General features: G+C 43.4%; 1 protein-coding gene across 3 annotated transcripts in view; it reads left to right on the forward strand.

The window, feature by feature from the left end:
• Window positions 1-52: 52 nt before the first annotated feature.
• The window catches only part of GPBP1L1 (GC-rich promoter binding protein 1 like 1), a 52,995-nt gene continuing 25,492 nt past the window's right edge, over window positions 53-27,555 (forward strand). Inside the window, exons 1-5 of one of the 3 annotated variants that reach the window (XM_047789220.1) lie at window positions 53-187; window positions 20,689-21,665; window positions 22,708-22,822; window positions 25,940-26,069; window positions 26,735-27,021. In XM_047789220.1, coding sequence (XP_047645176.1) covers window positions 22,763-22,822; window positions 25,940-26,069; window positions 26,735-27,021 — 477 coding nt within the window. In that variant the 5' untranslated portion in view covers window positions 53-187; window positions 20,689-21,665; window positions 22,708-22,762. Of the gene's footprint in view, window positions 188-1,086; window positions 1,309-1,770; window positions 1,924-20,688; window positions 21,666-22,707; window positions 22,823-25,939; window positions 26,070-26,734; window positions 27,022-27,555 lie in introns of those variants that run through there. The other 2 variants (XM_047789219.1, XM_047789218.1) reach the window with 2 other exon arrangements.

Consider the following 27,555-nt stretch of genomic DNA (forward strand, 5'->3'; position numbering starts at 1 on the left):
CAGGCTTTCTGTCTTGGACTCTAAAATCTTGATTCTAGTGAAAGCCGGCTTTGGAATTCTGTAGGGCATCTGGACGGTCCTTGCCTTTCTATTCCAGGTTTCCCAGCCAGAAGAATCTGCTCCGCAGAATTCGGGAAGGTGGAGTGAAACTACTGCAACCATCTCAGACTGATGGTGGTGGAGCAAGGTAGGAGAGATTTGGAGTCTAGGCCAAGTATGACTTGGCCAAATTGCTTGCTATCTCTGGAATTCATTTTTTTACTTTGCATAACAACAAAGTTTCTAGGATCAACGGGGCACATCTCCCTTCTCGTTGGGGTCCTGAACTAATACTAGTTAAGAAAACAAACACCTGTTTCCACTTCATTTTCTTTGCTGATAACTGAAAACTTCGTTAAGAAATAAAAAGCACCGGGGCAGGACTCTCACTTCCATGAAAGACGTGGTAAGAGTCTTGGGCTTGAGGGTGACCCGGAAGTTAGATTATTCCTCCTGTCGCTCTCCGCTTTAACTTTTGTTTGTGAGCTAGGTGACCTTGAGCAAGTCCCTTCCCTTCTCTGAGCTTCAATTTCAGTCTGTCATTGGGAGTTCCCGCTGTGGCACAGCTGGTTAATGACCCCACTTGTCTCTGTAGAGGTGTCAGTTGGATGCCCAGCCCACTGCAATGGGTTAAGGATCTCTCCTTGGTGCAGCTATGGCGTAAGTCGCAGCTCTGGCTCGGAATGAATCCCTGACCAGAACACTTTGCTACGCCGCGAGTGCGGCTGGAAAAAAAAAAAAAAAAAAGGAAGCACCACTAGACGTATCTGTCTGAAGACAGTAGGAGACCTGAACCGGCCCAGGATGGCCAGTTTCACATTCCTCCAGATTCTATGTAGTCTAGCTTCCTGGTTACCAGCTCTCACAAGGTTTAGCTTCGCGTGCAGAACGGGCTCACAGCAAATTCTTCCTGAGGCTAACCCCTTCCAGTCGCTATCGGCTTTCACTTTTATTTCCTCCTCCGTCATGGCAGCGCCGCCCCTTCCCGTTACGCGATACCCAATGAAACTTTGGGTCAGAGAAACAGCTTCTCCGCCCTGGCACGGGAGCAGACTCAGAGCCGAAATCCGCCCTGTGCTGGGACAGGGGCGTGACGCCAGCGGTCGGGCGGAACTAGTCCTCCCAGTGGGTAACGCCTCGGGCCCAGCCGCGCAGGACTCCAGAGCCCGGCAGTGAGGCCCGCTGGGGGCTGGAGTCGTAACGACGCGCGCACACGTGGAAGGCAGGAGCCGAAAGTGGGAAGGGGTCGGCAAACACACACGCCTACCGGTTAGTACTTGTAGAGGTAGTTCGGGGAGGCGTGCTTACCAGAGGTGGGGGGTGGGAGGGTGCAGAACGAAGGGGCGTGTTGAAACGGGCACACCGTACACACCCACCCACTCGTTCGCACGCGCCCAGGCCCGAGTGTCGGGAGAGGCAATGAGAAGGGGAGTATCAAACCCAGTTGATCTCCGCCTCTAAGGCGGCGCGAGGAAAAGCAGGGTTCTCCCCTGCAGAGGGGCGGGGGCGACCGGGCACGGCCGCGAGCCGCTGCGGAGGGAGGGCTGGGGGCGGGGCAAGGGACAACCGCTGTTCTCGCGGCCGCACGTTGGCGCTCGGAGCGCCGGCGGCGGTCACCCGAGCAGCGCCCGTGCGCGTGCGCGCCTGTGGGCGGAGCAAGCGAGGGGGGCGTGTACGAGGCGGGGCCGGACGGGGGAGGGCCGGGCTGGCCTTCGCTCCTCCCCCTGCGCCCGCTCTGCCCCTCCTGGGCCGTGTGGGCCGGGCAGCCATTTTGGGAAGAGCTTTGTTATGGTTGTGGGCTCTCCACCTCCGCGGGAGCAGGAAGCGGGGGACGCGCCCTGAGACGCCGCGACGGGCCCCTAGCTGGAGCTCCGCGGCTGCCCGGTGAGTGCGCGTTCCGGACACCTGGGCGGTGGGGGATCTCGAGTCGTCCGGCGCGGGCCTCCGCCCGGTTCCCGACCGACCGGCTGTTGCCGCAAGTTGCAGGAGGCTCTCTCACAGGTGGTTGGGTGTAGGTCGGTCCGGGGAGCCGGGGGCGAGCCCACGCGTCGTGTGGTTCCGACGCCGCACCTCACCCGGCGCGGGCAGCCGTGCCCACGAGCGTCGCCGCGGCTCCGCCGGAGCGCTCCTGCTTCAACTTTGGTCTTGGGGTCGCCGTGCTCACCTGCGGCTCCCTGGCTCCCCTCCAGGCGGTCCTTCTTGGTGGTGGCTCAGTAGCTTGGTGCACGGGTTTCTTTTCCTTCCCTTCTTAAGTGAGCGCCGAGGGCTTTTGTTTTCCAGTGATGGAAAGTCTAAGGAAAAAAGCGTGTGAGGCAGACGTGGGGTCTTTGCGGGGAAAAGGAGAGCTTTCCCTCCCTCCCCCACTTGCCCAGTGTCCCGGTCCCTCTGGGCAGCGGGGTGTTTTCGTTCATTTAGATTCCGTCTGTCCAGCACCCAGCGACCCTTTCCTTTCGGGGGCGGCGGGGGGAGGAAAAAAGGCTGGTCCGTCTCGAAGTCTCCTACCGAGGACTTTTTTTTTTTTTTCCTTTCTGTTTAACATCTACCTCTCCCCACCCCCATGAAATTCAAAAGAAAGGCTGAATCTAAAATGGCTGTAGCTTGGGGAAGTGCCCTGAGCTTGGTAACTTAAATACGTTAACATGTCTTAAATTCTTAGTTGTTTCTCCTACGGGGACAACTACTGGATCTTTTGATCTTGCAGTTCGTGTCTTATCTTGAAGAATTTGCTAGGCGAAAACTAAGGTGAGGCTAAAGAAGTTTGCTTACTCCAAAAGTTTACATAAGAGTGGGTGTGGTGTTGATTGTTTTTTGATTTTTTTTTGTTGTTGTTGTAGTTGCTTATAGTTTTTAAATTGTGCTGTGGTGGTAATTTTATCAGCCAACTATGCTCTGAGGTTGGTTTATCCTATTTGTTGAAATATTTGCTCTTTGATGTTTATTGCTTATAAGGAAAAAATGAAGTTGGTGATGGCTCATGTTTTTAGTTTAGTAACATAAGTCACCTTCTCTGTAAGTCCCATCCAAAAGTAAACTGATAAGTAGTCTTCAGTAGACTTAGATTGTAGTTTTGGTTGATTGCTGGACTTTTCTAAGGTCTTTTATGTGTAATGCTTGAAAGAGATCAGAGTGCTGTTAAGTTTGGGGTATTTATTAGAAGAGTGTAAACAAACTTTACAAGTGGAGTGTCTCATGGTTGTGCCCTTTCAAACAAAAGGCTGTCTTTTTGTTTGCTGTTTTTCGTTGTGTGTTTTTTTTTTAAACCATTAGATCCAGAAGTTTAACTGAAAACAAAAAGGCATAGAATGGAAACCAAAAACAGTTAACTTCAGTATTTGGGAAGATGCTTGAGTTTCAAGTTGCAGTCTGTCTAAAAAATAAAATAATAAAATGGTAATTGTGAATGAAAATTTTGGAAGTAATAGTAAAATAAACTGTCTTCTTTCCCTAGGAGTCAGTTTCAGTTTACCTTTCTACATTCTTTAAATACTAAAGTTTACTTTTGTGAGTTCCCCTGGGAATTGATTGTTGTTGTTCTTAAAGTATTTTTGTGGTTTTACAAGACAAACATTTAAAATGCTTTACAGAAATTACAGGTCAGTTGCTTTGTGTTTTTCCGTTGTTGACCACTGGACCCATAAACTTGGGTGAGACTTTAATTTTTTTTTTTTTCCCCCCCAGGGCTCTCAAAACAGTTTGTATGTATTGATACAAATATCCTTTCAGTTGATTGTTTTTGCCAAGCCCACAGCGAGTGGAAGTTCCCAGGCCAGGGATTGAACCAGAGCCACAGTAGTGATACCACCAGATCCCTAACTGCTAGGCCACCAGAGAATTTCAGGTTGATTTTGAATCGTATTTTACCTGAGCTCTTGAAATTTGGTGGTGGGGAGGGAGAATGTTAGGAAGCCAATTTTATTTCGAATGAATTCTCCCTGCCAGTTTTCTCTTCAGTGTCTGTTTAATAGTTTGGCTGAGGGGGTCATGCAGCCATTTTATTAATAAGTGTGGAATGACAAGAAATCTGGAATACATTTCTGCTTATAATTCATTTTTAAATGCTTAATTAATTTGTTTATTCCTATGAGGTAGATAATGTTTTATCTCCACTTTTTGTTGAGGAAACTAAGAGATTCATCCAGCCTAGGGGGTAGCAGAGCCTTTATTTAAGCCTAAGCAATTTGTTCCCAAGTCACTGCTTTGACCATTATGGCTGCTGCCTTTAGCCATGAAAATAAAAATAAGACTGTTGGAAAAATGAGATACAAAACAATTAAGTATCCCAACTGAAAAATAGTTCATGGAAAAGGCAAGTTTTGATGTGTATGGTTTTTCACATAACTGGGATGAGGTAGGGAATCTTGGGGATGCATGGAAAGCATACTACCTCATAAATAAATAGTTGCCGTTGTCTGGAATTTAGTATGTGGTTGTGCCGAGACCTAGCTGCCCAAGTCACTTCAAAATCGGACTCTGATTTTTACTTCCCACTGAAGTCTGCTCAAAACAAAACTGGCTATAATCAAACTTGAAAAGTAGTTCAGTGCGTTGAGCTGGACTTCTTTTGTCCACAGGTATATCTTTTTTGCTTTTTAGGGCTGCACCCACGCCATATGGAGGTTCCCAGGCTAGGGGTCTAATCGGAGCTGTAGCCGCTGGCCTCCACCACCGCCACAGCGCCAGATCCGAGCCGCCTCTGGGACCTACACTGCACAGCTCACAGCAAGGCCAGATCCTTAACCCACTGAGTGAGGCCAGGGATCAAACCCGCAGCCTCATGGTTCCTAGTCGGATTTGTTTCCACTGCACCATGACAGGAACTTCCAAGTTTGACTATACTTTAAATTTAGATTTCGAACTCTTGTTTCTGCTGATTATATGCTTAAATTTCTTCATATAAAAAATTCTGTATGATTACTATCTTTGAAGTTTACGAGTAAATTGGAAAGTTGGTTTGGGGATTCTCTGGTTAGTTAATTAAAAGGTAGAGCTATTTCAGTATTCCAGCTGTGTGTTTAGGAATTATTAACTCTGCTTTTTAATTAGTCTTACCAAGTATGGTGGGGAGAGTAGTGGGAACTATTTATTGTGGGCTTCGTAAGCTAGTGGCTGTAATAGCGTCCAACATATACAATCTCATTATTTCTTAAAACATTTGTTTAGAATAGGTGATATTAACTTTTCCATAAGTGAGTGTACAGAGGAACCAAGAAAGACATTTAATAGTCTGCAACACACAGTAAAAGATGGAAATTCAGACAACTTTCTCTGATTTCCAAAGCCGGATTTTCACCACCACGTGTAAAGAGATGACATGGTGCGGGAATTAAGGGCACTAACCTTATAGCCTGGGTTTGAATCTCAGCATTGCCACCAGCTTTGTAAGCTTGATGGCGTTTTAGATATTTCTGCCTTTTTCTTCTTCTGTTAAATGGGAATAATGGAAAATTCTCATAGGGTTACTTTGGTAAACGATGAAATAATATTTGTAGAGTTCTTAAAACAGAGCCTGACCACTTTATAATTAAGTAAATTACTTAAGTAATTAAGTACATTGTTTGAAATCCTTTTTTTTTTTTTTGCCACACTTGTGGGCTATGGAAGTTCCTGGGCCAGTGATGGAATCCGAGCCACAGCTGCAACAACTCTTGGTCCTTAACCCACTGCAACAGCCAGGGATTGCAGTGGCCCGAGCCACTGCAGTCAGAATAATTTTTTTTTTTTGGTCTTTTTGGGCCGCACCTTTGGTATATGGAACTTCCCAGGCAACGCCGGATCCTCAACCCACTGAATAAGGCCAGGGATTGAACCCGAGTCCTCAGGACACTAGTCTCATTCTCAAGGATACTAGTCAGGTTCATTACCACTGAGCCACCACGGGAACTCCTACTGTCAGGTTCTTAACCCACTGCCACAGTGGGAACTCCTGAAATTGTCTTTAATGAACATCCTTTACCAATTGAGTGAAATTCAGTGAAATCTGAACAGATTGTTCCAAGTGGAATTTGGAGGGTTTTGTTTTTCTTTTTCTAGATACTACTTTTCTCTTGATTCCTCTTATTTATTTGAATCAGGATTCAGGTCCCACACACTGTAATTGACCAAAACTCTTTCAGGCCTCTTAGTTTGTATGTTTCTTTTTCTTTTCTTTTTTCTTTTTTGCTTTCACTTTGTTGAAAAAAACTAGGTCATTTGCCCTGCAGTTTCCCACATTCTAGGTTTTCCTGATTTCATGTAAATTGGTAGTTTTTTTTCTGGCTCAGTGATTTTTTTTCCTCTGTTTGTTGTTGTTGTTGTTGTTGTTTTAGGGCCACACTGGCTGCGGCCTGTGGAGGTTCCCGGGCTAAGGGTCCAATCGGAGCTGTAGCTGCTTGCCTACACCACAGCAGTCAGGAACCAAGCCATGTCTGTGACCTGCGCTATAGCCACTGCATCCTTAACCCACTGAGCAAGGCCAGAGATCGAACGCTCATCCTCATAGATACTAGTTGGCTTCGTTAACCACTGAGCCACGGCAGGAACTCACAGTGATTCTCATCTATATCATATTCGCAGAATTTATTGAGCATCATAGAGTAATTGTGTCAGTTATTTATCCTCCTTCAATATGTGTGTAAATAGTGTTTGGTTTGATTGTGTGCCCGATTCTTGTTAGCTTTTCCAGGTAGTTTGTTTCCTATCCTGTTTTTCCTACCTAGTATATACTTGAACTAAATATCCTGGGTTTGCAGTGTCTTTGGTTACCAGTGAATAGTTTTCTCAGCCTTTTTGGTCTGAAAATTTCTCTTCTCAAAACTGCATTTTTGGAGTTCCTGTTGTGGCGCAGTGGAAACAAATCCAACCAGTGTCCATGATGATGCAGGTTCGATCCCTGGCCTCAATCAGTGGGTTGGGTATTTGGCATTGCTGCGAGTTGTGGAGTACGCTGGCAGCTGTAGCTCCGATTCAGCCCCTAGCCTGGGAACTTCCATATGCCATGGGTGTAGCCCTAAAAAGCAAAAAACCCCAAAACAGAACCAAAAAAAAAAACCTGCCTTTTTTTTTCTATTAAGCATTTTACTCTTGACATTTATTAAGTACTCTCTATAAACCAGACACTTTTTTTACTTCCCTGACAAAACATCTAGGCACTATTCTTATATATATTTACTCATTTAATCATCAACCTCCAAGTTACAGATAGGGGTTTGAAGCAGAAAGTTGAAAAAGTTGCCTAAAATCACGCAGCTCGTAAGTGTCAGAGCCAGCTAGATCCAGAGTCTGCTCTTCTAACTTAAGTTTGGATTGGAAGTAAAGTTTATTCTTAAGGAGATTTTTAGATAAGCTTGTAAGTAAAATGAGCTTGAAGTAAAAACATGTTTTGTGATATAGTAGTCACTACTATTAAATCTCTTGGCGTTCCCATGTGCCTTAGTGGTGTGGTCACTGCAGTGGCTTGCGTCACTGTTGTGGCACAAGTTCAGTCCTTGCCTGGCCCAGGAACTTCCACATGCCACAGGTGCAGCCAAAAATAAATGAATAAATAAAAAATAAATCTCGCAATTATAAACACTATACAGTTTTTATAAATGTGACAAATCGCCTATTTACTTACGTTGATAAGAAATTGAAGCCTTCACAATCAGTGTAGCTGCAAATATTTGGTAAAAGCTACCTCTACTGAATGGTTGGTTTGTAGTTGATATAATAATTTTTGGAGCAAATGCTATGAAAACATTTTTGCTATTTAAGATACTTGCGTAAATTTAATCCACTGTCTTGTCTGAGTCTTACAGCCAGAATTTGATGTGTCAGAATGTGTCAGGTGATAAACTTGTATCAGTAGGCTACTTTTGTCACTTCCTATGCTTATTTTGAACTGTTGTGATTTAGGTAAATTGCCTTTTTATTAGTGGGATACTGCATAGGTGTGGTTGTACCAAGTGCTTGTGACCTTTGAATGGCAAAATAATGGAAAGGAGATATTCACCTGAGAAGGTTAAACATTTAAACATTTAAACATTTTGTGCTCTGTGAAATTACTTTCAGGAAACCTTTTTTGGAAAATGAATCCAAAGAAGGCACAATGATTAAATTTATTAGTGATGGGAAGATTGGCAAGATTCTTGTGTTGGACATTCTACTAATTGGGCTTTAAAGTTGTGCGTTTATCTGTTTACCATTTTAACCCCATTCTGGTATTGCCTTTTTGTTAATCTGAGTGGGAGAGGGAGCTGGAGAGGACATGTAATTTAAAGTTTGTATGCAAACACACATTCGCTTTCGGTCCTGGGCCCCCTTTCTAGCTGTGACCCAACCTCTGCCAATCCAAACACACTTGGACCGGGGACTTGAACCTGGAGTGAGAGAGATACAAAGGAACAAGGACAGTTTAGAATTTATTTCAGTGGCTGTGGCCATGGCGGTGGCAGTGCTAGTTTTTACCTGTTTTCTGACTCTTCCTGTGTATTTTATTACCTTGATTGGTGGTTTTGTCTGCTTAACTTTACTTGATTTTTACAGGTTTGCCAAATCATTCAGTTTTTGAACTCAGTATCCATCCTGCTGATAATTCCTTTTCTGCTTAATCTACCTGAAAAGGTTTCTTTTTTTAACCAAGGACCCTGGTTTTGGGGGGTTTTTTGGGGGGAGGGGTGTCTTTTGAGGGCCACACCCGAGGCATATGGAAGTTCCCAGGCTAGGGGTCTAATGGAAACTGTAGCTGCTGGCCTACGCCACAGCCATAGCAATGTGGGATCTGAGCTGCATCTGCAGCCTACTCACAGCTCAAGGCAACACCTGATTCTTAACCCACTGAGGGAGGCCAGGGATTGAACCCTCATCCCCTTGGATACTAGCTGGGTTCCTTACCACTGAGGCACAACAGGAACTCCCAGTATGGTATATGTGCTGCTGAAGTACTCACCTACTTCCAGTTTTTAAAAGCAGTAGTTTTCAACCTTTTAAAATGTATCTGGGGGTAGGAGTTCCCCTCATGGCTCAGCTACAGATAGACAGACAGACAGACAGACAGGTAGCCGGGGGCCATATATGTAAACAGTAAATCTTCCCCCATTGCAGCAAGAAACTAATTTGCGTGGTACTACTTTGTACTAAGAGTTCCTGGTTCCCCCTTAAGCTCCAGGAGTTGTCACTGCTGTGGCTCTGGTTACACCTGTGGTGCAGGTTCACTGACCCAGGAACTTGTTCATGCCAGAGTCACAGCCAAAAAATAAAAATTAAAAAAAAAAAAAGCTCTTAGCAATCATTGGCCTAATTTTTTTAAAGTCAGCTTTATTGAGATGGAATTTATATAACAAAATTCACTCCCTATAATGATTTTTTAAAGTATATTCACAGAGTTGTACAGCCATTGTCACTATCTAATTTTAGAACATTTTCATCACCCCCCCCCAAAAAAATTCCATAATCCTGGGCAGCCACTAATCTACTTTCTGTCTTTGTGGCTTTGCCTCTTCTGGACGTTGCATAGCAATAGATCTTACAGCACGTGGTCTTCTGTGTCTAGCCTCCTTCACTGAGCATAACGTTTTTAATGTTTATACGTGTTGTAGTATGTTTCAGTATTTTTCTCCCTCTCTTTTTTTTTTTTTTTTTTGCTGTATAATCTGTTGTACATATTTTGTTTTTCCATTCATCATTTGAGGGACATTTGGGTTGTTTCTTCTGTGCAGCTATTAATAATGCTACTATGAACATTCATGTCTGAATTTTTGTGTGAATATGTGTTTATATCTGTCAGTCTTTCCAGAAGTGGAGTTAATGGGTCACTCTGTTTAACTTTTTTTTTTTTTCCCCTCAATATTGGCCACCGTGGTATATAGTTCCTAGGCCAGGGATCAGATCTAATCTGCAGCAATGCCAGATCCTTTTAACCCACTGTACCAAGCTGGGGCTCAAACCTGTGTCCTGGTGCTGCAGAGACCTGCTGATTTCATTGCACCACAGCAGGAACTCCTTATTTAACTTTTTAAGAAAGTTTTTTCTTTTTCTTTCTCTCTCTCTTTTTTTTTTTTTTTTTGCTTTTTAGGGCCACACCTGTGGCTTATGGAGGTTCCCAGGCTAGGGGTCCAATCAGAGCTGCAGCTGCTGGCTTACACCACAGCTCACAGCAACACTGGATCCTTAACCCACTGAGCAAGGCCAGGGATCGAACCTTCATCCTCATGGATGCTGGTCAGATTCGTTAACCGCTGAGCCACGACGGAACCTCCAAGAAACTATTTTCATAAGTGACCCCACCATTATACATTCCCGTCAGCAGTGTGTGATGGCTTCATTTTCGCCACATCCTCAGCAACAGCTTTTAATGTCTGCCTTCTGATTGTCACCATCCTAGTGGGTGTGAAATGGTTTCTGACTTTGGTTTTGGTTTGCATTTCCTTCACGGCTGGTGATGTTGAGTATCTTTTCTGGTGCTTATTGGGCTATTGTGTGCTTTGAGAGAAATGTCTGCTCAGATCCTTTGACCACTTTTTAATTGGGTTGTCTTTTTATCATTGAGTTGTACACATTATTTTTTTGTTGAGTTGTAATTGACATACAACATTTTATTAGTTTCAGGTGTGTATGATAATGATTTGATAATTCCAGTATGTATTGCAAAATAATCAACACAGTAAATCTAGGTAATATTTGTCACCATTATAAAGACCTTTTTTTGGTGGTGAGAACTTCTAAGATTGCCTCACTTAGCAGCTTCACATATATGCTGTGAGTGTAATTAGCCATAGTCACCGTACTGTACTGTACATCCTCATGGCTTATTTATGCTATAACCGGAATTTTGTACCTTTTGACTTCTTGCACACGTTTCGCCCATCAGCCCTGAAAAAAAAAAAATGTCAGTTGGCCATACTTACTAGGTTTTTTCTGGATTCTTGGTTCTGCTCCATTGCTTTCTAGGTCTGTCCTTACCCTGGTATGCAGAATTGAAGCCCTTTGTGGTTTTTTGGTTTGTTTTTTGTTTTTAGGGCCACACCTATGGAAGTTCCCAAGCTAGGGGTCAAATCAGAGCTGCCGCTGCCAGCCTGTGCCACTGCTCATGGCAATGCTGGATCCTTAACTCACTGAGTGAGGCCAGGGATTAAACCCGCATCCTCATGGATACTAGTTGGGTTTGTTATAGCTGAACCACAACAGGAACTCCTGTAATTTTTTTTTTTTTTTCTGATTGCTTATCTTTGTGTCTTTCATCCTGAATTTGGTATTGATAATTCACGAGCAATATATGAGAATTGCTTGTTGCTTTTATATTTATATCAGTACTTGATACTTTAGGGATACTTGGGAGTAGATATGTGCATGATATGATGCTTCATGAGGCAGGAATTTGAGTTACCCACTTGGAGCTGAGAACTGAAGACTTGAAAATGAATGAATGGTAAAGAGGCTCTGGGACAAAAACAAAAACGCGCTGCATCAAAGCTTTTAGGTAGATCTTATACTTACAGAGCAAAACAAAAGCATCAGAAAAGAAGGGTAGAGAGAAGGCCAGGATACCTTGACGTAGTACTTGCCACTCAAACTGCTCGATTCCTAACAAAGATGACGCCAGCTCTTTGTGAGTGTTATCAGTGTTAGGATGCCAGCTTTCCTCCCTTCCTTCCTTTTCCCCCAGGTATGTCTCTCTTTTAGGGCATTATTGTCTTTTCTTTGTGAAATGATAAAATTTTTGTAAGCATTCTACTTATCCAATAATAATTGCCAACCTGTATCAGTCCTTGAAACGTTTTGAAATTTTATAGTTGATGCAATTCAAGTTTGAAAATTGCTGGCCTAATGATGTAATGTCATGGAAACCAGGAGATGGGTTTTAATTTTAAAATGGGATTGGCCCAGGAACATGTAAATAGCATAAGTCATTGAAGTGGCGATTCATAGGTTACTGACCCTTGTGAGTGTATTGTCAGGGTTCTTTGTTGTAGAAAAGAAAAATGTTTAAAAGCATGATTTTGTGTGTCCTTCAACCACAGTCAGCACTGTGGGTGACAAATAGTATAAGCAAAAGTTGGATTTGACTGAGATTAAGTTTTGGGAATTGGGTGCAGGTCAACTACAGGACTCTGGACTAGTCTCACTTTTTTTTTTTTTTTTTGTCTTTTCCGGGCTGCACCCGAGGCATATGGAGGTTCCCAGGTTAGGGGGGTTGAATCGGAGCTACAGCTGCCAGTCTACACCACAGCTCATGGCAACGCCGGATCCTTAACCCAATGAGCGAAGCCAGGGATCTAACCCATAACCTCATCATTCCTAGTCAGATTCGTTTCCGCTGCACCATAATGGGAATTCTTAGTCTCACTTTGAATTCATGATAACTTGCAAGTATGGACCCTTACTGTGCTGGGAAACTGTCTCCTTAGTTCATTCACTCTGCAGCTCCCATTTTGTACCCTAACTCTTCTCAAACCTGTGACTCTCTCCCTTTCCTCACCTGCCCATCCTCACGCTTAGCGGAAGACTTTCTACTTTATTGAGAAGATAAGAAACAATCAGAATAGATGTTCTGAGCTCTCACTGCAGTAGTACTCAGGTACTCTGCCTTCCCAACTGTCACCACAAATGGTGTGCAAACCTACCAAAGGCTGATCTCTGCTAGTGCATCAAATCCTTCTCGTCTTCACCTACTTAAGGACATTGTCTCAGCAGTTTTCTGCATCATCAGCTGCATCAGGCTTTTCTTCTTTACTGGATCATTCCCATCATGGTACCAGAAACAGTTGTTTCCTTGACCACACAGCTCCTTCTAGCTGTTACTCTGTTTCTGCAGCAACACTCCTCTAAAGAGTTTTCTGTACTTGCAGTCTACAGTTCCTCCCTGTAAATCTACCCGAATCAGGCTTTCACCACTGTCCCTATTCAACACAGTATTGCTCATTTCCATGTCGCTAAATCCAGTGGTCAGTTCTCAGGCTTTCATTTAATGTCCTTTGATAGAGCAGGTCGTTCCTCCTTTCATGAAACACGTCTCTGCTTGGCCTCTGAGGCCCACACTTGGTTTTCTTCCTTGTTCCCAGTTTTTAAATGCACCAGATGTCTTCTCTGTCTGCATTCACTTCTTTGATGATCTCATCTAGATTCATGGGTGTAATTGAAATGTTTATTTCCAGTATACCTCTGCCATGAACTTGGATTCTTATCTGGCTGCCTACCTAACAGCTCCATTTAGATGTCGGATAGCCACTGAAAAGTTACCATGTTCGAAAAGAGTTTTGAGTTTCCTGGTGGTGCCGTAGGTTAAGGATCTGACATTATCATTCAGTGGCTCAGGTCGCTGTTGTGGCATGAGTTCAGTCACTGGCCCAGGAACTTCCACATGCCGTGGACGTGCCACTGCCCCCACCCCTGCGCATGCACCGAAAGGGGGGTTCTTTTGGTCATTATTTGTGGGCTCTTCAAATTAGAATTCCTAAGAGTTTAGCCAAATCACTTGGTGTAATTTATACCAGTAGTAAATAGTGTTATTTTTAAAAAATAACACAACAGCATAAAAAATATAAAGTATCCAGGAATTTACAAAAAAGATGCATAAGCCCTTTAGGGAGTTCCCCCCCCCCCCCCCGGTCTTTTTAGGGCTGTACCCGTGGCATATGGAGATCCCCAGACTAGGGGTGGAATTGGAGCTGTAGCTGCTGGCCTCCGCCACAGCCACAGCAACACCAGATCCGAGCCACATCTACAACCTATACCACAGCTCACGGCAATGCCAGATCCTTAACCCACTGAGTGACGCCAAGGATCGAACCTGTGTCCTCATGGATGCTGGTCAAGTTCGTTTCCTCTGAGCCGTGATGGGAACTCCAGGGAGAAAGTTTTTAAACTTTATTTGAGGATATTAAATAATACCTAAGTAAGATGTTGACTATGCCTGTGGTTTAGAAGATTTATCATTAACATGTCGGTTCTTCCCTATTGATGTCCATTGATTGAGTGGTATTCCAAGCAGTGTCAGAACAGCCTCCTATCCCCAATTTGACATACTTGTTTTAAATTTTATATGAAAGAGCAGAGTGCCAAGACAGCCAAGGCCTTCAATAAGGTACGTGTTTGTGGAGGGGACTTGCTGTATATATGAAGCCATAATAGTTAAGACACACATGGCTGTAGGGTAGGAGGAGACAAATAGACAAGTGTAACAGAAGCCTGGAAAGAGACTTATCATACACACACAGAAACAGTTTATACCTGAGCTGACTTTATAAAGCAGTGGAGAAAGAACGGTTTCTGAGCAGTTAGTTACTCGCATGGTAAAAAATTTGAAATTGGACCTGGGCCTCATACCAGATAAAAGTCAGTTCCTGTGATTGATATCTTAAGTGTGAAAGACAAAACTAAAAAACTAAGAAGGTAATTTTTGAATCTTGGAGGAGATTAAAAAATACACATTATGAAGGAGTGATCAACAGCTTTGACTATATTTAAAGAACTTAGGTTCATTGAAAGACAACCCATGAAGGTGGATAAGGTGTTTGCAGCACCTGTAATCAGAGGATTGGGACCTAGTGTATTCTCTTACTTCAAATAAGAGAAAGATCAGCCACCAAAAGAATGGTAAAGTGGTAAAATAGGTATTTCCAACACACAAAAAAATGGATCATAAATAGGTTAAATGATGTAAAGACTGCAGTAGGTCATTTTATAACCACGAGCAAAACAAAGAATAACTTAATTTGGCCATACCTAGTTTTATGAGAGTTTGGAGCAGATGGAACTGTAAAAATAACTGCTGCTAGAGTTTCCTCTGTGGTGCAACAAGATTGAAGGCATCTCCGCACTAGGACGCAGGTTCCATCCCCTGCCCAACACAGTGGGTTAGAGGATCTCACATTGCTACAGCTGCGTAGGTTGCAACTGTAGCTCAGACCTGATCCCTGGCCTGGGAATGGAGTGGAGCATCCAAACAAGAAGACAAAAGCAAAAATTCCCTGCTGATGGTGGTGTTAAATGGTGACCTCATTGGAAAGTAATAAGGTATTACCTTGTTGAAGATGTACTACCTGTTAATTAGCAGTTCCTTCATACATTTATACACTCATTCAGCAAATATATATTGAATATCTACTAGAACTACTAGACAGTGCTCTTTGTGTCTTGGTTCAATGGAAGACAGTTACAAATAAATTATAGGTGCTGGAGTTCCCGTCGTGGCGCAGTGGTTAACGAATCCGACTAGGAACCATGAGGTTGAGGGTTCGGTCCCTGGCCTTGCTCAGTGGGTTAAGGATCCCGCGTTGCTGTGGCTCTGGCGTAGGCTGGTGGCTACAGCTCCGATTCAACCCCTAGCCTGGGAACCTCCATATGCCATGGGAGCGGCCCAAGAAATAGCAACAACAACAACAACAAAATAAATAAATAAATTATAGGTGCTCAGTGCCATAGGAATATGTTAACAAAGTGAAAACAGCACAATATCAGGTCAATTCCTGTTTTTCATTTTTATGACTATAAATTCTAAAAATGTTATATATGGTTTGTTAAGTCAGTACCACTCAGTTCTTTGATTGTTTTAGGGTTATTTACCAAAAATCATGAAACATCATCATCGGAATTATCTATTAGCTAACTAGGTTATATTCTTTTTAAAATTCTGTCATATACCCAGATTGAAAACTACCTAACCTATGAGATGATAGTTGTACAGTCATTAAACTTTAAACTTATTAGTTTCGGAGTTCCCGTCGTGGCGCAGTGGTTAACCAATCTGACTAGGAACCATGAGGTTGCGGGTTCGGTCCCTGCCCTTGCTCAGTGGGTTAACGATCCGGCGTTGCCGTGAGCTGTGGTGTAGGTTGCAGACGAGGCTCGGATTCCTCGTTGCTGTGGCTCTGGCGTAGGCCAGTGGCTACAGCTCCGATTGGACCCCTAGCCTGGAAACTTCCATGTGCTGCGGGAGTGGCCCAAGGAATAGCAGAAAGACAGAAAATTTTAAAAATAAATAAATAAATAAACTTACTAGTTTCTAGGAGATATGTCCCAAAGTCCTTATCAAAGAAGGCTCTATCAAATTATTATGTCTATTACTCTTGTATTTAGAGGCACTTTGTTTATGGAGCCAAAATTAAACAAGATTGGCTCAAAATTATACACTGCATATTTTAGAATTTTTCCATAGTTTATTAAAAAATAATCAGGGCCGAACCTTAGTAGTATTACAGAGGTAACTTTTGAATTATTGTGTATAGTATAGATAAAGAGTTCCCATCATGGCTCAGTGATAAGAAACCCTACTAATATCCATGAGGATGTGGGTTCAACCATTGGCCCTGATCAGTAGGTTAAGAATCCTGCATTGCTGTGAGCTGTGGCATGGACTGGTAGCTGCAGCTCTGATTTGACCTCTAGCCTGGGAACTTCCGTATGCCACAAGGGTGGCCCTAAAAAGACAAATTAAAAATTAAAAAAAAAAATAGGGGAAATTTCATTTCATGGTTGAAGGTGTGCTTATTGTTATGCTCCCCCCCCCCTTATTTGGCTATGCCTGCAGCATTTAAATATTTCCCTGCCAGGGATTGAACCCTTGCCACAGCAGTAGCCTAAGCCAGTGCAGTGGCAAAGCCGGATTCTTAATCTGCTGCACTACAAGAGAAGTCCAATAGTAATACTTTTGAAAGTATTGAAATGCCATGTCAAAACCTGATAGGGAGAAATTATTTGAATTGAATGAAGTTTTATTTGTTTGGATTTTTTGGCCACCCCGAGGCACATGAAGTTCCTAGACCAGGAATCAGGTCCAAGCCACAGTTGCAACCAGTGCTGCTGCTCTGGCAACACTGGATCCTTTAACCCACTGTGCTAGCCCGGGATCGAACTCATGTCCTGGTGCTGTGGAGATGCTGCCAGTCCTTTTGCGCCATAGTAGGAACTCCTGAAATTTGTTTTTTGTGGGGGTTTGTTTGTTTGTTTTGGGTTTTTTTGTTTTGCTTTTTATGAGTTTAGGGCATTACATCCTGGATTGTATTTCAGGAACATATGTAGATGTAGGTAGACTTTTGTTTTTTTCCCCTTTTTTGGCTTCCATGAGGCATATGGAGTTACTGGGCCACTGTGCCGGCTGGAGATCAAACCTGTGTCTTGGTGCTGCAGAAACACTGCTGATCCTTTTGGCCACAGTGGGAACTCCTAGGTGGTCTGTTTTAAGAATGCAATTTAGGAGTCCTGCTGTGGTGCAGTGAGTTAAGAATCCAACTGCAGTGGCTCAAGTTGCTGTGGAGTTGTGGGTTCGATCTCCCATACAGACAAGCCGGATCATTAACCCACTGTGCCACAGATGGAACTCTCCTCATAATACTGTTTTGTTTATACTGTTTCTTAATCTCTTGTGTTTACTGTGCTGTCTTCATTTATTTTTTTCCCCAAGCAGTTTTTCTGGAGGGTTTTTTGGTTTTGTTTGTTTGTTTTTTAAATGGCTGTACCTGCAGTACATTGAAGTTCCTGGGCCAGGGATTGATTGAATCTGAGCCGCAGCTGCAGCAACCCCAGATCCTTTACACCCCTGTGCGGGGCTGAGAATTAAACCTGTGTCTCTGTCCTCTGTAGCCACCCAAGCTGCTGCTGCTTTTTTTTTTTTTTTTTTTTTTTTAGGGCCTTACAACTGCTAGCCTTCGCCTCTGCAGCACAGCATCTGAGCCGCATCCGCAACCTACACAGCCGCTTGCAGCAATGCCAGATCCTTAACCCATTGAGTGAGGCCAAGGATTGAACCCGCATCCTCATGGATACTAATTGGCTTCTTAACCCACTGCACCACAACAGGCACTCCCAGAGTTTGTTTCTTTACTAATCTTTTTCAAAAGAATTATCATTTTTAAAAGCAGTAACAAACCCGACTAGTATCCATGAGGACTCGGGTTCATGTCTGGCCTCACTCAGTGGGTTAAGGACTTGGCTCGGATCTGGTGTTGCTGGCGTGGCTGTGGCTGTGGTGAGGCTGGCAGCTACAGCTCTGATTTGACCCCTGGCCTGGGAACTTCCATTTGCCGCAGGTACGGCCCTAAAAAGACCCCCCCCCCAAAAAAAATTTTTTTTTTAATCATCTCTCTCTTTTTTTTTTTTCCTTCTCTTCTGTTTCTTTAGGTTTGCTTTCTTTCTCTTTTCTCATCTTTTTTTTTTCCTTCTCTTCTGTTTCTTTAGGTTTGCTTTCTTTCTCTTTTCTCATTGTGATAAAAATACTTATTAGATCAGTTTGGTTTTAGTCTTGGTTGTTTTTTGTAAGTTGATCTTAAAGCTTATTTTTTATTCATTAAGTATTGCTCTAATTGTTATATTGGAAATGTATTCATAGTGTTTTTATCATTCTGTTTAAGTATTTTGAAATTTTCTTTATCTCATTTCTCTCACAGAAGAAACGACTCCCATTTTTCCTGTGTATTTTTTACTTTTTGATCAAATCCCAGTATGTAACCAACCTCCATTTATCACCTCCTCCCTTGCAGTATTCTTTCTTAACCACATCAAAGCTGTAATGTTTGTGTCAGGCACCCTGCTGTTGGGAAGCCCTCCATCTGTTTGGCCTTGTCTCCAGGCCAGGACGTCCTCCTCATTCCCCTTCAGGCTCCCACACTCTGCCCCAGCTGCCCTCGTGCTGGGACACTCAGCTTTCGGGGCCTCAGGAGCGCTGACATCCTGCCCCTGGCTGGGGCCGTGCACACGTTTTGCTCTCCCTCCCCCCTGTGTGGACATCCTAGTAATGCCCCAGCATCCTGCTATTGCCTCTGGAGCTCCCCCTTTGCTGCCTTTACCTAGCCTGACCCCACCTAATGGCTTTGGACCAGATTTCTTCAAGAAGAGAAGGGAGAGCAGGAACTCAAGGGGAAGTTGTTGCCTGATTCTAATATAATATGGTTAGAGAACACAGACTATTTTATTCTTTGGAGCTAATTGAGATTTCTTTTTTACTAGTATAAGGTCATTTTTTAAAAACTACTCCATGTGCGCTAAAGGAATATGTATGCTATTATTATAAGTGTATAAAGAGAACAAGTGAATAGTCATATACCTATCACGCAACTTAATGTGTAACAGATACAGTTGCAGCCCCTAGAATCTCTTTTTGATTCCTTTCCCTTTGGTTCCCCACAGAGGTATTTCCTTTTCTGAATTTAGTATTTCTTAAATGTGAAATGTTGCAATTTGATTATAGGGGAAATATTCTGTAAACTAAAATTTACCAGTATAGACCAGAACTGCCCACAGATACAAGCATTGTGTCTCTGTCCTTTTTTTTTTTTTTGGCTTTTTGGCTTTTGCCTTTTCTATGGCCGAACCCACGGCACATGGAGGTTCCCAGGCTAGGGGTCTAATCGACGCCGTAGCCACGAGCCTATGCCACAGCCACAGCATCGCCAGATCCTTTAACCCACTGATCAAGGCCAGGGATCAAACCTCCTAGTTGGAGTCGTTAACCACTGAGCCACGATGGGAACTCCTGCAAGCATTCTCTTATATCAAAAAACTTTCTGGGAGTTCCCATCATGGCTCAGTGGTTAACAAACCTGACTAGGAACCATGAGGTTTCAGGTTCGATCCCTGGCCTTGTTCAGTGGGTTAAGGATCCAATATTGCCGTGAGCTCTGGCGTAGGCCAGCGACTGTAGCTCCGATTAGACCCCAAGAGTGGGAACCTCCATATGCTGTGGCTGCAGCCCTAAAAACGACAAAAAACAAAACAAAACAAAAAAAAACACACACAACCTGCTAGCCCTTGGGAGAAAGTTGGGAATCTGCCAAAGAAATATTTGTGTCATCTCTTAACTGCATATCCTGAGTCAGAGCATAAGAGCTTAGGTCTCTTAATTGATAAGTAGGTATCTTAAAAATAAGTGAATACATGAAGAATGCTATGATAGATGCCTTGTTTTTAAGCATCTGGCTGTAGTTAATACTTAGTAATTAGGTGGTTGATGACAGTAGTAATAAACTAGCAAGTTAGGACTGTTGGACCACTTACGGCAAGCTGTCCATGTATGAGAGAAAAATAAAAACCAAACAGGCTCTAATTTGCATTTCCAAATTACCTTTGATAGCTAACTAGAGGAATGGTTATATTAAAAAGTACATTTTTGGAGTTCCCACTGCGGCACAACAGTTCAAGGATCCAGCATTGTCTCTACAGCAGCTTGGGTTGCTGCAGAGGCCCGGGTTCAATCCCCAGCCAGTGCAGTGGGTTACAGAACCATCATTGCCACAGCTGTGGTGTGGGTCACACCTGTAGCACGGATTCAGTCCCTCTTTGGGAACTTGAATGTGCTGTAGGTGCAGCCAAAATAAATAAATAAATAAAATTTTAAAGGTATAATTTCTTCAGCTGATTTTTCTAAAATCCTTTTTTTAAAAATCATAGCCAGAAGTTGTCTTGTGGCGCAGCATGTTAAGGATCTGGTGTTGTCACCGCAGTGACCCAGGTCGCTGCTTTGGCAAGGGTTCGATCCCTGACCTGGGAACTTCCACATGTTGCAGGGACGGCAAAAAAAAAAAAAATTATAGCCAATCTTGTGACTATAGGTGGTGAGACATTAAATTAATGTCTAAATTGAACTTAAGAGTTCTTGACTGCTACACTTTTTATTTGCTTAATTGTTTGACCATGTTTCATTTTAGCTATTACATATAATACTTTTGCCTCTTGTGATCTGTTATTTTGTTTTTTCACTTATAGTGATAGATTCCTGTGGCCTTTTACATGATTGAATAACAGTGGAAATGGATCCAAAGTGACTTACCTACTGAAGCAGAAGATTCTCACTACCTTCCGTTAACTCCGTTTAGACTCCAGGAAAGGGCAGAGCAAGTGACGTAGAGAAAACTCAAGAGAAGAAAACCTCACTTTGGAACTTTCTCCTTGACCTGAGTCCTGTCTTTCTACTTGTTTAATTTTTCTGTGAATTTATAAATAGTGAAGACCAAAGAAATAGAAGATACATTTGGGAGCTTTATACCAAGAAATTTGCCTTGAAAAGCTGCTGTTCTTCAGAGAGAAAAGCATATCAAGTTCCTGTTTGAAATTTTTTTTTTTTGAGCAAGTTTTCTTATCTTTAGATTTTGAAGGATAAGACAAATATAAATACATACCTGCACACTATTTTTAGCAGCTGTGTAAGAATAATGAGATTTATAAATTGAGGGCTTTGTAATGCAGATGTTTTGCTACTGGAATTGACTACTCAGAAGATCTTTTATAGCTCTTCAATGCTCCATTTTTGATCTGTCACTAAATCTACCTAAGCTATGACCTTGCTGTGAACAGCGTGTGCCCTCACTGTACAAATGTCCATGCATTGTCTATTGAGGCAACATCATAGCGCCGTCCCTCAAGGAAGTTGAATGAGGTGAACAGCGATCCAGCTCTTTTCCCTTCCCCCCATTTTTTAAATGTAACAAATACTTTTTATGTTCCCCTCCCCCTTCCCCTTTCCCCTTCCCCCTTTTGGAAACGTGTCAGGAAGTAGATAGTTTAAGATGAGCAATTGAGGGGACGGAGAAATTGATCCACACAGAGCCTGCTTCTTTGTGCTTCGTCACAAGGCGTGCTGCTGGCCAGCCCACTCAAGTCCCCCTTTCAACAAGAGAACCTCGTGGAAATCCAGCTGGCCGATTCAAGTTCAGGAAACAGGACCACAGAGGTTACACTCTGGGGTAAGTATTCTCCTGTGTCTAACTTTGAAAGATGACTTTATGTGTATTGTGGGAAATAGCGACTGCTTTCTGATGCATTCTGGAGACTGTCGGTGGAATCGTTTGGAGACACTAACGAATCTCCCAGGAAAACTGATACTAGTTGATATTTGAAGAAATTAATGTGAACTAAATAGAAAAAGCCTTAAGGGGTTGTAGCCTCCTTCTCTAGGAAGATTTTTTTTTTTTTTTTTTTTGGTCTTTTTGCCTTTTCTAGGGCCGCTCCCGTGTCATATGGAGGTTCCCAGGCTAGGGGTCGCATCGGAGCTGTAGCCGCCGGCCTATGCCACAGCAACTCGTGATCCGAGCCATGTCTGTGACCTACACTACAGCTCAGGGCAACGCCAGATCCCTAACCCACTGAGCAAGGCCAGGGATCGAATCTGCAACCTCATGGTTCCTCGTCGGATTTGTTAACCACTAAGCCACAAGGGGACTCTAGGAAGACCTTTTGCTACTGCTTTTGCTTGAAGTTCTGGAGTACCTGAAGCAGATAAATGTGTTTTCATAAGTATCTCTATTTTTAAGTAGTTGTTTATTCTTTTTTGGCCGCCCTTCGGGCATGTGGAGTTCCTGGTCCAGGGGTCGGATCCGGGCCACAGGTGCAACCAAAGCTGCACCTGTGACAAGGCCAGATCCTTAACCCACTGTGCTGGGCCAGGGATCAAACCTGTGTCCCTGTGCTCCCATGGTTCTGCTGATCCCGTTGCACCACAGTGGGAACTCCAGTAGTTGTTTATTCTTAAGGTTCTTCTGCTATAATAGAAGAATTCATTATCTTCTGTCATAAAACCTTCCAGATATATGTCTGACTCTTCTATTTTATGTTTTTCATGGTCATATATACACAGACTAGAACTTCTCTGAGGTATGGTGTCTGAGGAGCATTCTAGAAAGGCTCAAAGTCAAGTCTATAAAGGGGGGACCTTAACGCAATCCCAGGCTCCTGTACACATTGATATCAGGTTCTTGCAAGAATAAGTGATTTAAGTTTTATTTTCAGATCCTGGCCATGAGGTTGGATGCCTCACCTTATTGAAAAGAGACACTGGACCTAAATGGCGCAGCATGACTTTGTTCCTGCTTGGCTAAATTTCTCAACACCACAGTCAGCTAAGGTACTATTCTCTGTTCTGATGATGATCCGAATACCAATTCTTTTCATCCCCAACTTGTCTGTGGGCTCTGCTTTACCATCTAGTTGGTTTTTCTTATATTTAGCCTTCCCTGAGGATTTTAGATACATTTTCATAAACCTAACTATTTCTCTCTTAATAGGGTGTGAGTAATTCGGTAGGCCATGTCAGCTTGTGCCCTGCTGCTGCAGGTGTCCTGGTTTATTTTTTTCATTACCTGTGCTTTTTTCATTGTGCGATACACTTAAGACTTCCTCCCTTAGCTGCAGTACACTGGCTTTGGGAGAAATGGATCTTTAGAATGAATGCACGTTTATCTAAAGTAGTAAATGAGGAGGAAAAAGGACAGTGATAGACGACTACATGGATCTCGAATGAAGTCCTAGAAATGCTGTTTTAGAGACAGCAATCTGCTTAACGATTTCAGGGGAAAATATATGTTGCCTTAGGGAAAGGTAGTCAGAACTTAAAAACGCTTCTCACTTTGCGAACTCACAGAAGAGGGACAACTTTGATAGGTGGTCTCAGAAAAAAATGACCTATCTCCCCAGCCCCCCCCCCCCCTCCTTTGGTCTTTTTAGGGCCACACCTGCAGCACATGGAGGTTCCCAGGCTAGGAGTCTAATTGGAGCTGTAGCCACCGGCCTACGCCGGAGCCACAGCGACGCCAGATCCGAGCCATGCCTGTGACCTACACCACGGTTCACAGCAACGCCAGATCCTTAACCCACTGAGCAAGGCCAGGGATTGAACCCGCATCCTCATGGGTACTAGTCGGGTTCATTAACCACTGAGCCACGACGGGAACTCCTTAAAATAGTTCTGTATGTAGTCCGTTGGTTTTTCACTAAAGTGCCAAGATAATTCAGTGCAGAATTTTGTCTTTTTGTCTTTTTGTCTTGTTGTTGTTGTTGTTGTTGTTGTTGCTATTTCTTGGGCCGCTCCCACGGCATATGGAGGTTCCCAGGCTAGGGGTCTAATCGAAGCTGCAGCCACCGGCCTACGCCAGAGCCACAGCAACGCAGGATCCGAGCCGCATCTGCAACCTACACCACAGTCCCCGACAACGCCAGATCGTTAACCCACTGAGCAAGGGCAGGGACCGAACCTGCAACCTCATGGTTCCTAGTCGGATTCGTTAACCACTGTGCCACGACGGGAACTCCAGAATTTTTTTTTTTAATGGCCAAACCCATGACATATGGAAATTCCTAGGCTAGAGATTGACTCCAAGCTGTAGCTGCCACAATGCCGGATCCTTTAGCCCACCATGCTGGGCCAGGAATCAAACCTGCACCTCCCACCAACCTGAGCTGCCGCAGTCAATTCTTAACCATTACACCACAGCAGGAATGCCAAAATGATAGTCTTTTTAACAGATGGTTCTAGAACAGGACATGTATGTGGGGGTAGGAGGGAAAGCCTCAACCTTTACTTCATATTATACACAAAAATTAACTTGAAGTAGGAGTTCCTGTCATGGCTCAGCGGTAATGAACCTGACTGGTATCCCTGAAGATGCGGGTTCAATCCCTGGCCCCGCTCAGTGGGTTCAGGATCTGGCGAGGCCATGAGCTGTGGTGTAGGTCACAGACACTGGCTCGAATCTGGCGTTGCTGTGGCTGTGGTGTAGGCCAGCAGCTGTAGCTCCGATTCGACCCCTAGCCTGGGGACCTTGAAGTGGATTATAACCCAAATTGAAAAGCTAAAAACCATAAAACATTTGGAAGAAAGGAGAAAATCTTTGTAACCCATTAGGATGGCTAAAATTTAAAAAAAAATTGACCATACGAAGTGTCGATGAGAATATTATTAATAATAAGGAAATAGGAGTTCCCGTCATGGCGCAGTGGTTAACGAATCCGACTAGGAACCATGAGGTTGCGGGTTCGGTCCCTGGCCTCGATCAGTGGGTTAACGATCCGGCGTTGCCGTGGACTGTGGTGTAGGTTGCAGATGCGGCTCGAATCCTGCGTTGCTGTGGCTCTGGCGTAGGCCGGTGGCTACAGCTCCGATTCAACCCCTAGCCTGGGAACCTCCATATGCCGGGGAGCGGCCCAAGAAATAGCAACAACAACAACAATAACAACAACAACAAAAAAATAATAATAATAAGGAAATAGATATAAGGGTATCTCTGCCTCAACTTAGAGTTTTCTATAAATCCTTGTCAAATGTATCCATACTTTTCATGGCTTTTAAGACTTTGGTCTCTATCATTTGAGGTTAAAGAATGTCACAGAATACAACTATTAAGTATTAAGTAATGTTTAGAAATAAGTGCCTATAAAACTATAAAAACTCTGTGTGGTTATTAATGGCCTACCCAGGTGGTATTTAAATTGATCTTTCCAATTCCAGAATAATTTATACATATAATAAAGCTATTTTGACTTTTTTTTTCTTTTTTGCCACACCATTGCACGTGGAAGTTCCTGAGCCAGGAATTGAATCTGAGCCACAACACTATCCCAAGCCACTGTAGTGATAACGCCAGAACTTTAACCTGCTGCACCACAGGAGAACTCCCAACAATATGTATTTTTTTAAACTTTAAAAAATTTTAATGGCTGCATCTATGGCATGTGGCAGTTCCAGGCCAGGGATTGAATCCAAGCTGCATCTGTGGCCTACGCCATAACCTCGACAGTACCAGATCCGAGCTGTGTCTGCGATCCTGGCTGCAGCTTGTGGCAACATTGGGTCTGTAACCCACAGAGCAAGGCCAGAGGTCAAACCATATCCTCACAGAGACAAGATTGGGTGCTTAACCCTCTGAGTCACAATGGGGGTGCGCTTCCAACAGTGTTAAATATAACGTTTTAGAGCCTATTCTTTTGGATATTGACAGGGTTCCCCCTCCATGCAAATAATTGAAGTAATTGCCTTTTCTCCCTGTTAATTCAATTAGCGATTGAATATGTAAACTAGGGCTTCTCTACGTCAGAGAAATGTATTATCTTTAACTACGTTCCGTATTCTCAGTGGGGGTTTCTGCCACCAGTGTTACTTGTTATAATAGCCTGATGCAAAACCCGAGGTACTGAAAGAGACTGATATGTACTTACCTGTTTGCTTGTATATGCTTAATCTTCATAGTCACCTACAGCCACCTTTGAAAAACACGGAGAACACCTGCCCCGAGGAGACGGTAGATTTGGAGTAAGCCGTCGTCGACATAATTCCTCTGATGGCTTTTTTAACAATGGACCTCTACGAACGACAGGAGGTAAGACATGGCCAACTTCAGTGACTTCCTAAGCTACTCTGAGAGCCCAGGCTGGGGGGAATGTGTCCATACTCTTGGAATAATGATCTTTTGTAAACATACTCAATTAGATCCTCCAGTAGTCGTTACTCAACTACATTGGCTTTCTAAATTTAACATTCTTATGTTCTTTTGAGTCATTTATTCAGTTGAAGAACTCCTATAAAAAATACATCAAAACAGGAGTTCTAGTCGTGGCTTAGTGGTTAACGATCCGACTAGGAACCATGAGGTTGTAGGTTCTATCCCTGGCCTTGCTCAGTGGGTTAACGATCCGGCATTGCCGTGAGCTGCGGTGTAGGTCACAGACACAGCTCGGATCCCGAGTTGCTGTGGCTGTGGTGTAGGCCAGCAGCTGCAGCTCCCATTAGACCCCTAGCCTGGGAACCTCCATATGCGGCGGGAGCGGCCCTAGAAAAGGCAAAAACACCAAAAAAAAAAAAAATTACATCAAAACAATAAAGATGTGTCTTGTGATTTCTTCTCTGTGGACTCAATCTTTTATTGAAAAGGTCCCCTGAAGGGCTTTGGCAATACGTAAATTAGGTCAGGAAGCCTCTGGCCCAGTTGTTTCTGACTTTCCAGAACGCAAACACTATAATGAGCTGCTTTTCTTATTATCGTAGATTCCTGGCATCAGCCCTCCCTGCTCCGCCATGATTCTGTGGACTCTGGTGTCTCTAAGGGAGCGTATGCTGGAATCACAGGGAACCTTTCTGGCTGGCATGGCTCTTCCCGAGGTCATGATGGCATGAGCCAGCGTAGTGGGGGTGGCACAGGGAACCATCGCCACTGGAATGGCAGCTTCCACTCCCGGAAAGGCTGTGCCTTTCAGGAAAAGGCACCTACGGAGATTAGGGAAGAAAAGAAAGAAGATAAGGTGGAAAAGTTGCAGTTTGAAGAGGAAGACTTTGTAAGTACGAGGTTTAGTTCTGTGGTTAAAGCCTAATGATAGTTTTTACCTGTAGAGCCCTCTTGGTGATGAGAACGTTTCAGAACGTCCTCCGCAGTGAGTCCCTAAGTGTGGGTGTTTGTTGTCTGTAGGAAGGACAGGGAGGAGTTGATTAGTGTGAGGATGATGACCAAAATCCCTGTGTAACTTGTAGCAAATCTTCCTGTTTTTTTCATCTTTATGCCTTTGGAGCTTAAAAAAAAAATCCTTCTTTTTCGTATAAAGTTTAACATTCAGATAATATTTATATAAAAATGTAATCTTGCATGTTCAGTTGTCTCCAACTATGATAAGGTTTTTTCTCTTAATTTTGCCCTCTTGTATAAAATAATTGTGATAAGTTTAGAAACAAGCAGTTAGGAGTATTTTGGCTCTTGCCTAGATAATCAGTAAAACTTGATGTTGTTGTGTGTTGAATTACATGCCTTTTGACCGCTGAACCAAAAATAGAGTTTTGTGCACCTTAAAATTTAAATTACTGAGATTATTTACATG

The sequence above is a fragment of the Phacochoerus africanus genome, chromosome 8, assembly GCF_016906955.1.
Source record: "Phacochoerus africanus isolate WHEZ1 chromosome 8, ROS_Pafr_v1, whole genome shotgun sequence".
In the NCBI taxonomy this organism is placed as follows: Eukaryota; Metazoa; Chordata; class Mammalia; order Artiodactyla; family Suidae; genus Phacochoerus; species Phacochoerus africanus.